Source organism: Necator americanus, chromosome I, assembly GCF_031761385.1.
Source record: "Necator americanus strain Aroian chromosome I, whole genome shotgun sequence".
NCBI lineage: Eukaryota > Metazoa > Nematoda > Chromadorea > Rhabditida > Ancylostomatidae > Necator > Necator americanus.
In genome coordinates this window covers 13,453,986-13,468,728 of record NC_087371.1, presented here as the reverse complement: position 1 = coordinate 13,468,728, position 14,743 = coordinate 13,453,986, and the positions used below count along the sequence as shown (strand labels likewise).

At 40.8% G+C, this 14,743-nt stretch overlaps 2 protein-coding genes across 4 annotated transcripts in view; one reads left to right on the top strand and one right to left on the bottom strand.

Annotated features, from left to right (window-relative positions):
• The window catches only part of RB195_005410 (uncharacterized protein), a gene marked incomplete at both ends in the record, with an annotated part of 29,241 nt that extends 20,805 nt beyond the window's left edge, over nucleotides 1-8,436 (top strand). For all 3 annotated transcript variants that reach the window (XM_064177889.1, XM_064177890.1, XM_064177887.1), the window contains 2 exons: nucleotides 3,066-3,260; nucleotides 8,353-8,436. In XM_064177889.1, coding sequence (XP_064034987.1) covers nucleotides 3,066-3,260; nucleotides 8,353-8,436 — 279 coding nt within the window. The remainder of the gene's footprint in view (nucleotides 1-3,065; nucleotides 3,261-8,352) is intronic.
• Nucleotides 8,437-11,674: 3,238 nt separating this feature from the next.
• Nucleotides 11,675-13,836, bottom strand: RB195_005409 (uncharacterized protein; the record flags this gene model as incomplete). The annotated part of the gene is made up of 3 exons (XM_064177886.1): nucleotides 11,675-11,863; nucleotides 13,048-13,320; nucleotides 13,726-13,836. The coding sequence occupies 3 exons, from the start codon at nucleotides 13,834-13,836 to the stop codon at nucleotides 11,675-11,677; spliced, it is 573 nt and encodes a 190-aa protein (XP_064034986.1).
• Between the last annotated feature and the right edge of the window lie 907 nt (nucleotides 13,837-14,743).

Below are 14,743 nucleotides of genomic sequence, written 5' to 3'. Positions count from 1 at the left end.
CTACTCATAAATCAATGTATTAACTTATTTTGAAGGGCGGGTGTGGTGTAGCGGTTAGAGGTTCCGCTTCCTGCACGATCGATCGGAGGTTCGAATTCGCCTTAGTGCTCACCAAGCCTTTCATCCCTCCGGCGTCGATAAATTGGTATCAGACTCTGGGAGGATAAAAACACTGCTCTCAGGTCATGTTGCTCCAAAATTTCCGTTCTATATTACCAGATAACTTGGAACACCTTCCTTCTCCTGCTCCACTGCTTCTAATTCCAGTGCAGTTTTTGATTAAGATTTGAGATTCGATTGATTTGGGATTTTTCTAATCCATCTCAGTGACTTTCCTTCACTCCACATCGCCGTCTTCACTGATCCTTCACGGCTGTCAACACGGCCAGAATTCAAAAGAAGAGCGGCAACTTTCGTAGCTTTCCGATCATTCTGATTACCATCTCATAACTTGCGAGAGGATGAGCAAGATGGTGTCTAGTGTTCAGAAGTCTTTCGTGGATGATAGTACATATTTGGCTCCCTGAAGGATTTTTGAAGCTTTTTTTCTTTTTTGAGCTTGGTAGGTTGTAAAGAGTAGCTAGCTGATTTAGGTTTTTTGAGACGTTCATATTCCTTTCTACGTACTTGTTTGATATACACGAAAACTGCTGCATCAGCACTCTTTTTATCCACGAATAGATGCGAACTCTTCGTTCTAATCGGAAGATGCTAAAAACTTGTGAATATGAATGTTTTGCCTAACTGACATCGACTACATGTGGAAAAATTAGGAGAAGGGGTGCCAGGCAATGCATAAGGTCCTTGATTCTAATACGATTTTTGAGTGTGAATCTATAATCATCTGTCAGAAATTTTCTGCGCTGCGACACCAGAAAATAGCCGTACATATGAAAACAACTACAAAACCGTCGAATTTGAAGGCAGATGAATATATTCAGGAGATAAATGTTTTGGAAATTTTAAGGAGGATATAAGATAAAGATTAGGTAAAAAAAAAGACGAAAAAGCTCGACTTACTTTATTGACGCTGTGAAATATCTTCCTCCGAGATAGCCATAACCTTTCGTGAAGTTTTGAGTCTTGTTCGAGCGCATCCAGAGATTTTTTTTCGTAAACAAGTTTTTTTTCCTATTTTTGGCAAGGTTTTTTCTATTATCATACTGTGCACATAGAGAATCTAACTGATTCACATCTATAAAAAAAAAACTCCAACAGAAAATCACTTAAAACGTGTGGTATCCCTAACCGTTTTTTTTTTCTAAAACATCACTAAGGTAAAAAAAATGGAAGTAGAGAAAGTAAAAAATAAGTAAAGAAAGTAGTAATTGCAGCGAAGAAACAGATGAAGATCATCCGTTAATTTTTGATCACAAGAAAATTTCAACCTCCAACGAACCTTCCCTGAAAACATTATCTTTAATTTTTTTTATAATTGTCATTGAAAGCTCGTGTTCGGTAGTGGGGGATTATATCCAGGTGAAGTTAATGTACTTTACATGAATTCTTCAATTTCTATTTCTTTGATCCTTCCTCTTTCTAAAAATGCAGTGATCCTACCGAAAAAGACTGCCGAAGATGATTTAGGAAACATTTTTCGATCTATTCTCGGAAATTGAAAACCCCGAAAAGTTGTCGCTCACTCCTTTCAGCCGTGACGCATCCTTGTCTTGTTCGCTTGCTCGCTCGTCTCTTCTACTTTTCGCCCCCGTTCTTTCGTCAGTCTATTCATGCGACTCAATACGCTCATCAGAAGTAGCGTTAGAACGCGTGGCGCCGCGCGCATACACTCTCTAGTCAAGCGAATAGCATGAGACAATCCACTTTCCGGGTAATGTCCTCGTTCTGTTCGAGAGAAAATTCGGATAGAATCAGTACTCTCTGCTCTTTGTCCCCTTAGGAAGTGTTTTCGACTCGGTGTGTGGGAGGGGGTAACTTTTCACGTCCATGAAGTCCATAAAGGCCGCTTTGCGACAAGATTTAAGTCGCCGTCGTAACTTCATTGAAGAAACAAACGTTGAGATTACACAAAGGGATTTCTACTGTTTGTTGTGACCATAATCGCTGCTAAGGGCAACTTTATGAGCATAACATATCAAACATACTTCCAATTTTTTCTGGGTTGCTACCATAGAAAATACAATAAATACTTGACGAACACAGAACATTAATGGCAGCGAAAGTGACGGTGTTGGGATCTCCCCACGATTAGATGGGGGTGTACATAGTTCACAAATTTTATCGTCATTACACTCATTTCCTGCTATAGTAATCCAGGAAAAAAGCGTATGATACCCTTTGTGACAATGCAACTTACTACGGATAGTAGAACGATGACAATAGCCAACACATCTGCGACATTTGTTGACAACGAGTTGCCCGCGTTCTATCCCGTAATAAGTCGCATCGTTTGGATATGGGATCGCACAAAGCCGTATCACACCTTTTTTCTGGATCATTAGAGGAAATTGAGTGTGTTCACGAATAAATTAGTGAACATCACCCCTACTCAATCTATTCGTGGAGAGATCCTAACATCGTTCCATTCCGTTGTTTTTGAGATAGAACAGAGACATTAACAATGAACTATCTTCAGTTTCATATGTAAATATGAGATTGTATTTTTATTTCTTCCGAATTTCTTCGATAGTCACCGATGCGTATTTCGTATGTGCGGCCTTCACAGCTTCTAGTTCAGACGGCAAAAAAAAAGTGGAAAGAGGCTCCAATTGTCGAATGTCATTTTTTGTCTGTAAGATAACTGGAATGTGCCACTATGATGATGCTAAGGTGCTAGAACCTCCAGAATTTAATAACTCTGGAGGTTCTTACACCTGTTGGGCTTTTTTCCCTTTTATTCTATCTGTGTGTATGCTCAAACTTCTTTGTTAACAAAGCATTAACGGGTTGCCACCCCGATTCGTAGACGGTCTGAATACATTTCCTGTTTTTTCGGTCATGTGGTGACCAATACGACGTGTCCCAGATGGAAATATGATACAGGCAGTGGTTTTTTTTTTCTCCAGCTTTTCTATAGCGGAACACATGTAAGCATAGCATTTCAGGTGAACGATATCGTATTTCATCCGCAACACAACACACTGGTGACGATCGGCTCCGATGGCCGATATTCGATGTGGGATAAGGACGCGCGCACTAAACTGAAGACTTCGGACGCGGCACCACTGCCGCTAACGTGCGCCTCCATACACGCTTCCGGACAAGTGATGGCGTATGCGATAGGATACGATTGGAGCAGGGTTTGTACTTGAAGCGTGTGTTGAGAGGCAGAACCTGGGTTGTCTGAGAAGAGAGTCTGTTGCGTCGCGCGTCTAAGAACGTGAGTTGGACGAGTTTCCGCAAATGGCCGAGTTATGCTACTTTTAAGGATATTAAATTTCACATTCATCTAATTTTAGTAGTGAATTAATGTCGTAAACAAAACCGTTTACATTTTTTGTTTCAATCGAATGGCACTGACTTATCACAAAAGGAACGAGCGAGAGAGAAGGAAGAGGGAGAAAAAAAAAGTATGTTTAGTGGAAAAGTTGGGATTGGTTGGGTTAGTAGTAAGAATTCATGGTATAGCACTTTCAGCAGAACTAAGTTTTACAATTAACGTATTTTACGCTAAAGCAACATTTTATGCTTAGCACTGACCATCCAGTTAAAATTTTTTTAGAAAAAAAAAGAATTGGGTCACAGCTCTCGGCTATTTTTTTTAACTTGAAACGATTCGTGGAGTAGTCGAAATTTGGGGAATATTCATCAGATTTTATGCATTACATCCATGAATCAGGGATACGCTTGCCCTGAATCTCAGACGAGGTAGAGATTCAGAGGAGCACTGTGTAATATAAATGGTCAATTTGATAGAAGTCATCAGTTAGGATTTGCGGGGGCGAGCCAGTGCATCAAGTCAGTGTTTCCATCCCGCCAGACAAATTTGATACCAATTTCTCGACGCCGCGGTGGATGAAAGGAGTTGTTGGTAGTAGAGCGGTTTCGAACCATCGAATTCGCTCTTGCAGTCGAACCTCTTACCAAATGCGCAAAACTCGCCCTAGTTTTCGAGTACTTTATGGGAATGTGTTGCTTTCAAAGAAGCCTTTTTTCCATATCCCTTTGTCTTTCACAAAACTTGTAAGCTGATTTTCATATTTACGTATGCATGACCGTGAAGCCACATTGTTGATCGAGTCCTCTCTATGTCGCTGGCTTCCGTAGAATAACAAATAACTATTGTGAGAAAGAATTCCTTCTTTGTGTTTGTTTTCTTCTCTTTTTGAGAGGGAAAAGTATTCATTACAGATTTTGAGTCTTTCTGGTCACTTAGACTTGGAGTTCTCCTTCGTTCGCTATTTTGCACTTAGACTAACATTTTTTAATCATCGACATGTTTTGCACTTAGACTAACGTTTTTTAATCATCGACATGTTTAGCCTTTCACGGGAGTCAAGTTTATTTTACCGTATGTGTCGGTGTCAGTTTTAAAGGCAGCATACCACGAATTTGGGGTGGTACTGATTTTAGGTGGAGTATCCGTGTACGGGATCGTAGATTATGGAGACCGGGATGGTTCCCCTCATCTCTCCCTGAATCACTGCAAGTAGGCGGCCCCTGAATGCTGTTTTGTACGATGCCTTCTACTGCAGCGCGCCACCCTTGCACGCGTAGCTCCCTTACCGCCTATCACGGGAAGTCCGAATTTGTTTTTGACGAATCGCAGGGCGGAGGCGGCGCAGGGGGTGGAGCGTTGCAATAGATGGCGTCGTAGAAAACAACATTCTGGAGGCGGCTGTTTGCAGTGATGTAGAGAGAGATGAGCGGAACTACCCCCGTCTCCATAATTTACGACACCGTATACGGATACTCCATCTGAAATCCGCAGCACCTCAGATTCGTGGTATGCTGCCTTTAATTATTCTGGAAGGACTTTCTCAGTTAGTAAAAAAGAGCCGTGAATAATTTCTAGAGATTTAAACACACAACCAACCACTTCTAAGGACATCTCCCTAAATTGAGTTGAGTTGAAACCACCACTGGTATACTTGTATTGATTTTTTTGTTTCTGAGTAGTATCAGTATGGAAAAAAGAAATAATTTCACACATATCCATGTTTAAAAGTAATGGACGCAGAATTTTTGACTGTGTTCAAGTTTTCCGTTCTCAGATTTTTTTTATGAACAACTAAACAAAACAACGCGAAAAAATCGAAACAAATAAAAAAAAACTTGCCTGGTCAAAAAAATGTATGTAAAAGTGTAATGGTAGAAGCAAATAATACATAAATACTAGTAATAATTTCCGCATTCGCGAAATAGAACGTTTCTAGTTAATCCGGAAAGAAATAAGAAGATTTTCTGGCGGGTTTCCCGTTCTTTGATTGGATCTTACCTTGAGAATTATTATTGATGACCCGATATGATTATGAGTGATTTGAGGGACTTAAATTTCATCACATCAGATTTTAGATTTTAGCCCAACTGATTTTTACTTACGTGGTTTATTGATAATCTTCCATCTTTGACGTAGAAGGGAACTCTCAGGAAAGGATAGTTGACCGTAGTTATTCTAGGTATGAACTGCTCTGCAAATTCTACATCATTAATCTGTATTTTTTTGTGCATGCATTTTTGCTTTTTGTTCGGAAACTTTTTTGTGTTTCAAACCAATTTTGTTGAAAAGTGCTTAACGGCAGCATACCACGAATCTGAGCTGGTGCGGATTTCAGGTGGAGTATTTGTACACGGGATGGGAGACTATGGAGAGGTGGGTGATTCCGTCCATTTCTTGCTAATTGGCGTAAAAAACGGTCCGAAAGATGCGGCGTGTGCACACGGCTGGCGCGCTCCAATCGAACTCGTTATAGAAAATAGCGCGGCAGAGCGCTCGAAGCCGTATCTTCTGGGCCGTTTTTTTTTGCGGCAATTAGGAAGAAATGGACGGAATCACCCTCCTATCCTTAATCTACGATCCCGTATACGGATACTCCAACTGAAATCCGCACCACCTCAGATTCGTGATATGCTGCCTTTAATTTTTATTTGTTTTAATAGCCTCAAGCTCTTAGTTTTTCACAGTCTGCATGCAAATTATCTTTACTTCCGAGTTTTTTGTGCATAGAAGCACGATGACTTTAGGTACAGTGTTCTAGTACACTTCTCTACTATTTTCGGAAGGTTTGGTAAGCACAGCTGATTTTAGGATCAACTTGAGTTGTTGGCATAAAAATATTGAGGACCTCACAGGTCAACAATCAACAAAATTTGGTTTTTCTAACTAACTTATTAGCGGCAAATTTGTTACGAAGGCGCTTACAGACAACGGTAGAGATATAATCACTCATATTATCGTGGATTTTGGAGGAGTTATGATGTAGGATGATGTTTACTAAACAAATCTGCCTTTTTTCCTAGAAAACTCCTCCAATTTACTTCAAATGCATTAAGAAATAGACGTCCGTCAACTTAGCATTAGAGTTTGCAGTGCTGTCACTTCATGTGCGTATTCATCTGATATATTTACGTGTATTCGAGTAGACGTAGTCCAAATGATTAACAATGGCGGTGCAAACTCGTCCACTTCGCTCAAAATTGATACATTTGATTTCTGAATGCCATTCATCATTCCCTGTGGCTGTCATTATTTGCGAACGATGTGCATTTGCCACATTTTTTTCCAATTCGAAAGAGATTCTCATCCATCACTTTTTCCTGTATCCTTCATCACTTCCTTCTTCTCAAGGATTCGTTGGCTTTTTAATTAATACAAAGAAAAAAGTCCTTGTTCAAAAAAAGAACTCAGCATTAGATATATGATTGTGTAGGTATTGAAATATGTATTGCTTGATAAAAGGAAATTCTGTGAGTGAGCGTAGAACGATTCAAAAAATATGCAGTAATCGAATAAATTCGTGGATGCATTATCTGGTGCCCCAGAGTAAGTGTGTAAATTTTGTTGATAATAGTAATTAATTTACTAATACTTTTTTTTTACTAATGCAGTAATCTTTTCGATCATAATGAACGTGTGATTCGAGCTTACCCAACCCTCCACCCCCTCTCTCTGATAGAATAGAAAAAAAATGAGAATAGAAAAGTAGAGAATAAAGATGATAGATAAGAATAGAAAAAAATCACATGGAAAGCTTTTGAAAGTATTACTATATATGTGTAATTTGCTTCTACGCAAAATTTACTTGTCCTATTTCGTTTATTGTTATTTCTTGTAGTCCCATTCTTTCATATTTTGTTTATTGATTTTCCGGCGGTGACAGGCTTTCCTGGTTTGAGAAGAAAAAAAGAAGCTATATGAATTTAAGGTTTTGACATGTCCAACTTCACTTTACCTCAAATTGCCCAGATGCCTCAATTTGTCAGAATGTACGCGAATCGAAAGTACACAAAAAAAAAACGAAGAAAAAGATGATGGGAACTAGCTTACACGAAATTTTCAAAGTTAATTCATAACTGATAGAAGATTCATCGAGTAATATGTCTTGTTTTTCAAGCTGTTCCCCGTATTGCATACTTGCTGCAGCAAACTTGAAAGATATAGGATTAGCCGCCTAGTGCTTCAGCTGAGATGCCGAAAACGCTTATCGCCCGTTTTCATCTTTTCGAGGATTCCAGTCACGTACAAAGCACTCAGTATTTTTCTCGGATATCATCGAGTCACTTTTCGGGCACGATATTTTTTTTGAAGCGGTCATTGACTGCACTGATACCGTGGTCGGGCGAGTACGACTTGTGTTTTGATGACCATATTTCTCATTGAGTTTACCTTAAGTAATTCGTGGTAATGTCCACTGACTTACCGATTCCCGGGAATCAGTGCAGCTCAAAATGCACGGTGATTTCTGAGACTCAGAATGAGTGAATCAGTTAACGATACCAAAATCACCAACGTGAAATTCATCCCCGGATGAATCCCAGCGACTGGGTGGGCGTTCATGAACACCCTTTCTGGTATGGCAAAGCTTGCAGATGTTTGAAAACCAACTTTAACATTCTAAGCCTTTCGCAACTGAATACTCGTCAATTTTGACGTTTGACGAGAAGGCGTCCTATTTCGTCACGAAAGACGATTAGGCCTAGCATACCTTCGCTTCATTTTTCGTTTTGACGGATAATTTGACAAAGAAAAACGCTAACACTAAGTGTTATGCATAAAGGAAAAGAATAAACACAACCATATGAGTTTGGAAATGATTCTGAACGCGTGGCGCTTACATATAGTGGTTTTCCTGTGGTTGAGCTGTTTTCACTCCGTTTAACTCCATGCAACTCTACCAAGTATAGCAGCCCCTTAGAAACTTCCTGACATTATAATATCGCTAGTCATTCCAGGGACACGAAGGGAACACGCAACCGGGATCAAAAATCATGCTACACAATTGCTCCGAGGACATGAAGCCAAGGGCGAAGAAATAAGAGTGCACATGAGTGTTCTTTTGTTTCGTGATTGACTTTCCAGGCAACTGTCCACATTGTTCCATGTTGAAACTGCCCCAATGTTCATTCCCTGTGCTTTTTGCTCGCCGATACTCCTCGTACTTGTTATAAATATTTTTTCCGCTCGGATAAGTTTTCGTTTTTGATAACGCGATTACGGTAATCGACTCGATCTATCGAACTGGACGAGTTTATCGGTGTTAATTTAAAAGAATTTAAGCACGTTTGCTTCTGGCCTTTCAGCTGTTGTAAATGCTCTGATTGTGACAAGTTTACTATAAACAAAGTATGTAAAAATATCCTCAATTTGGATTCCGAGTGGCCATTTCCAAATCCTATCCTAGTGTCCTAGTTTAATGCGAGTTAGTCGGTTTTTGGTGGTTAATTTCTTTTTTTCTACCTTTCCCGCATCAATTTTCGACAAAGTGGTGGGAATGAATTGAATGGATTTCGTAACCATTCGAGGATTTACGTCGCCCACCGATTATATCCAATTAAATTTTGCTGAGAGGATTTTTAAAACCACCCCTCCCCCAATCATTTTAGTTCCGTGCCCTCTGATGCCATAATTTCTGAATTTCTATTTCATGCAACTTCTAATACAATATAATGGCAATAAAGAACTTCCATAAGTTTATAGGACTAGTTTGAAAAAGGAGAAACTATCATTGCGTGCATTATCTTACAGAAGAATTCGGAATTTGCGTAATTATATGAAGAGTGCACGATAAGTGCCGTTCAATGTTGCTGCATATGATCGCGACTTGTGGCTTTCTCTTTTTTGCTGCGAGAAAATTGAGTGAAAAGTTGTGTAGTCCCTTACTCATAAATCTGTTGCGTAGCGAATCACCTTTGAAAGATTTTTAGAGAGTGAACGGACTGTACTCCACTAGGAGCGGTTTCATTATCAGTTCGAAGCGAGGGGAACGCGAAGCTCGCGAGCGACCACTATCCTAAAGCAGCTTATTAGGTAAAGGAGAAAGAGAGAGGATTGTGTAAAGCTCACTAGAAGTTGGCGTTTTAATTTTTGGACCCAGGTGGATCTCTTTTTTTTGTACAGCCCTAATCGGATCCTGCGGATTCTGGCGAAAAGTCATGTCGTCCAGAAGTAGCGGTGAAATCTAATGACTTAGAAGGGGATTGGTATGCTGTTCGGCTAGACCCATGAGCTTTCCTGGTGAGAAACCAATGGATGAACCCAAGCGACCGCCTTTTTGTTCCTCTTGGTACCAGCATCTATTTCCCGTCATTATCATTACAATAAATTTATTGGAACACGACTGCACCCAACTCCGCTAAACCTTACCTGTAGACCCCTACATAGATCTGATCGCTACTGTTTGATGCCGTAGTTGGACTAATAAAGGTAATAGTTTTTAAATAACTTGATGCATAACTAAACCCACTTCACCTTCTTTAAAACGTCCTGGCAAAGGCCACATGATTGTTGCGTTTAGTCGATCTAGACTCTCTTTCTCTTATCTGTTCAGCAGTTCGGTGATCCTAGTTCTGCTGCCGTACTGCACCTCGTTAGTGAAATTTTGTTCTAAAATGATTTTTTGAAGCGTTCGATCGTTTTTCTAATTCAGTGATTATCGAAGCGGTGCTTTTTGATAGGTTTTTGGAGTTTTGAAGCGGAATCGTTCGTTTTTGTCACTTCACTTGCAAGAAGTGGTTACAAGCGGATTTTTGGTTGATTCCCCCGAACCTTTCAACTAGAGATTGTAAAGATCATCAGAAGAGTTTTAAAAGCACCAGCCCAAATCGAGGAGTGGAACGCAGAAGAGCGTGGCTGAGTCGAAAAGACATCACCATTCCACGGCAACTGCGCCCTCGCAATGTTTGTTCCATTTATGATGACTCTGTTGTTTTGGTGAGCAACCCAATGATTACGGCTCTTTTCTCTCGTTCCCCTGATGTTGTCGGTTAGACGCTACATTTCCAACGTCATCAACGAGTCAGGGGTTTCGCGATTTTCTAAAATTACTTTCACCAACCGAAATATCGTGTTTTATACACACATCACATCACATCACGCAAGCTGGTGGTGGCATGCGCATGTGCTGCGATTACGCCATCATGCGTGAACAGCCCACTTCCTCTCACAGCGGAGGACTGCGATAGAACATGGAATTCTGTGGGTCTCACGGAATATACATGATATCGAAGCTGTTTAGGCAGTGGTTTGTGACCGCGTCGTTCGACATTTATTTCGAAACTTCGTAGCAAATCGACCAAACTCGTCCCGAGGGAGGGAGTTCTTATTCGAGGAATCGGCGACGAGTGGTGTATAGCAGTGAGTTTCACCTTCATCTTTTAGATTTTATGTTAATTACTAAGTCATTTATCCTTATTAATATACAATATATTAATCATAAGTACGCAAGTGCGCACAGAACGCAATGTTAACAGAGAGAAAGGAAGATTCCGTGCTCGACAACATCAAGATCTATCGAGTCACAAAAATGGCATTAGTTGCACAAAAAATGAGTTTTCAAGGGAATTAATTCATAATGTCAATATCAAACCACAAACAAACGAACGGGCATATGGAAGTTAATGCAGCGACAACGTGTAAACGAAGGGGCATGGCTAGATGAGACGATAGATGGACTGTTCTAAGAGCGTGCTTACAAAAATCACCGAAATCCAATAAAAATATATGTATAAAAACATATAAAGAGCCACTTTATCTAGAATCAAACAAAACCTCCTGACCTAGGAAAAAAGACGTAACCAATGTTTGCTGGAGCGGATAAATGTGGTGTGCACATAGTAAATATAGTTAATAAGTAGTGAATAAGGATCAATTTGAATGTTTCTGTTGATGGAGCGGCGGGAAGAAGGGCAAAGTATGGTAGAGGAATGATTCGGATCACAGTAGTGCCGGCGACTGGTTGAACGGGGCCCTCGACAAGGGCGCGCCACGGGGGATGAACGCGTCGTGATGTGACGCAAAATTACACAATCCACACAAAAAACGAGTGTTTCTTCACTCCTTCAAGGAAGGAAGGATTTATGAGAATATTTCTAATCTAAGCTCATCTATGACACTACTATTGTCACACATACATACACACATACACATACACACTTACACATACACATATACGTGCCGTAACGAATGCCGTGAGTAGAACGATGCTGCTTCGGCTGCTGCTTGCTGCTGCACACACACGGGCATCACCGTGTCGCGCACCCCGTTCACCTATGCGCCTTACTTTTTGACCTCATTGGTCAAGATTTGGAACAGCTCTTTATCCGCGAGACAACCGTCAACGAATTCCTTGAGCGTCAGTTCCTTGTCGTTATTCACATCCATCTTCTCAAAGATCATCTTAGCTCGCTTTCGTGGTGAATCGTCCGCCGATTTTGTGACTTCCGGACCCAACATCTCATAGATAGCCTGAAAAATCAGGGATTTGCCACGCAACTCTTTGCATCGCTAGCGATTTCTTTTCACTGCGCATCAGTTAATTCGTAATGGCCGAAAAATGGGAAAAATCAAGCTTCTGGTAAGGTTAATGATTATATCGGAGCCACTTGTCATAGAAATAAATGAACCAAATGTGTCTAACTAATATAATTGTCTGGATTGTTAGCAGACTCTCTCTTGGACCAACATAACCTCCAAAACATCTAACTAGTTCACATATACTGAAGCGAAAAACTATAAAATCACTATGTCTGGAAAAAGAAATGTGAAAAAAAAACTGTAAAAAAAACCATACACATCCATTTGGAACAGCTCAGAAATTTCTTACGGTGGATGTGACTGAACAAATGGGTCATTCCATATTCATATATAAGTTGATACAATAGGTTTGAACTTTTTTTAGTACAACGTCCCGTAATTACATTGTTGCTGGACCTTTTGCTCCTGTGGTCCATCCCCAATACAGCTATGGAGCCCAATTTTGATTTTAAAAGAGAAATTCACTATCTGTGTTCAAATACGACTGGAATCACCTGAGGATTTAGTCACGCCGCCGAGAATTTCTAAGATGGTGAATTGGTGATCAGGAACGACATAGATTCACCCCGTCCCGCTGACGAAATTCTCCCAACGCGCCAATTTTCAAATTGCCCCCTTATACCCGCTCTCGCAAAGCAATAAACGAGCAGCAAAAGTCTCACTGGACATACGCTTCAGCTGCTCCCAAAAAATATATCCAGAGTTCAGTTTTGCGTCACAAGTTACACATGTATGACAAGAGAGTGACTGCGGTCCCGTAACGAATGAATGCTTGAATGAATCGAAAATGACGATGCTGAGAAGGCGCTGCATACTATCACATTGGAACAACTAAAAACCGAACATTTTGCACCTTATCTCCAGAATGAAGAATGATGTATAAAGAACATTTTTGAAGTCGGAGGTCTACTAAAGAGCATTCACAATTTTTTTTTCTCGAGTAGAAAATCAAAAGAACCTGTCTAGTGGAACTGTTTTTGTTTGTTTCCTCCCATTTGAATGATTTTTTTTTTGTTCTTCACACGAAAAAAATAGATAGAATGATAAAATCATAAGTGTGAGTCTCCAGAGAAAAGAAAAAAGAAGAATTCAACGAAAAAAGAGGAGAAACTGGCCTCAATAATCTTAATCATCTCTTTCTCATCGATTGTACCGTTCCCATCAATATCGTACATTCGGAATGCCCATTCGAGTTTTTGCTCCGGTGTACCGGAGCTGGTCACATTGATAGCTAGCAAGAATTCTTTGAAATCAATGAAACCGCTATTATCCGTGTCGAACGTTCGGAACACATGTTCACAAAATCCTTCAGCTGATCCGGATGGGAAGAAATCCTTGTACACTTTGATAAATTGTTCCTTCGTTAGATGTCCTTTTGGGCAGTCTTGCTGTAAATAAAAAGTATATTTATTGCCTATGAGCAGAAAATTTTGCTTTCACTGACTTATGCAATAAATATAATTAAGCTATCAACACTTTCTCTTATTTTAATCAGTGAAATGTCCTTTTAAATGGAAACACAGGTGTAAAAAGAGAAAATTTCGCACTTTACAGCTAATCCTAATCGCATCAAAGGCCGAATTAGTCAGATCATTCAAATAGGATAGACCAAAAAGAGTCCTATTCCCTCGCTTTTTCCTGATCTAATCAGTTTTTTCCTCTTTTTTATGGATGCAGTTTTGTAGAAACAGGATAAATTTGTTTTCGAAATCTACATGGAACACTTTGTTGCTTGCAGCTACTTTTCCAACGGAAAAAACGGTGTAATAAGTCGAGAGATACGGAAGACCTACCACGAAACCCTTGTACCACTCCTTGATTTGTTCTTCAGTGAAGTTAGTGTTCTTCTTGAGGAACTCCAAGTCCTCCTTGGAAAGTTTAGGTTTGGAGCCCTTGAGTCCCATTTAGCGTTGCCGCGTCGTCGCGTCACGGCGAAGTCGGCACGACACTGCTTCAAACAGAAGTAAGTAGCTAGCGATGCGAGGCTAGCGCGAGGTAGAAATAAAGAGAAGAAACGCGATGGGCAGGCGAATCAACGAGAATCGAATGGCTGCGGTGACCGCTGAGACGCGTGGTAGCGGTTCAACAGCAACGAATGAATTGTTCGAGTATAGTGGGTGATAACGGACACCACCACCACCTCACGTAGAACATGTACTAGAGCTAGTGGCGAATCGATAGTGGTGCCGTGGCGGCTAGCGTTGCCGGCCGTCAACGTCGCCGCCCCTAGCCGTTTCTGCGATCGATAGCACTCACTACGGTAGCAGCAGCAGCAGTGAGAGGGAAGACCGCTCTGGATTTGGATTTGGCGATACGCCACTTCGGGATGGCACACGGGCGCCGATTACCGGCGCCGGCGGCAGCTGAGCGGCAGATGCTGCGGCCGACGCGGTTAACGGCGTGCAACAGCTGCCGGCTGCTGAGAAAGCCGCTTTTTTCTCGTCGCCACGAAAGAAATGATGATGGCAATTATAGCTCTCGAACTAGTTCCATGTAATGGACTGTGACGTGGTCAACTGAACTAATGGACCGGACGATACTTTGAACGGAGGAGTTAATTAAGATGAAGTGCCACCGTGAAAAACTGCGGACAAAGAGATAAGGGAGCAAGGTGCTGGACAAGAAAAGCATCTAGAGAACGCCCTGGCAAGAGGAGACTGCCAAATGAAGTTTGATGGGACTACAGTAATCTGTTTGATTTGGAATAAAAGCTGGTAATTGATTGCAGTAATGAATAAACACATCCATCTTTTCGACAGACAAATTCAATATTTTCGGAAATTCGTCTTCACTTGCGATATATAGTGGATA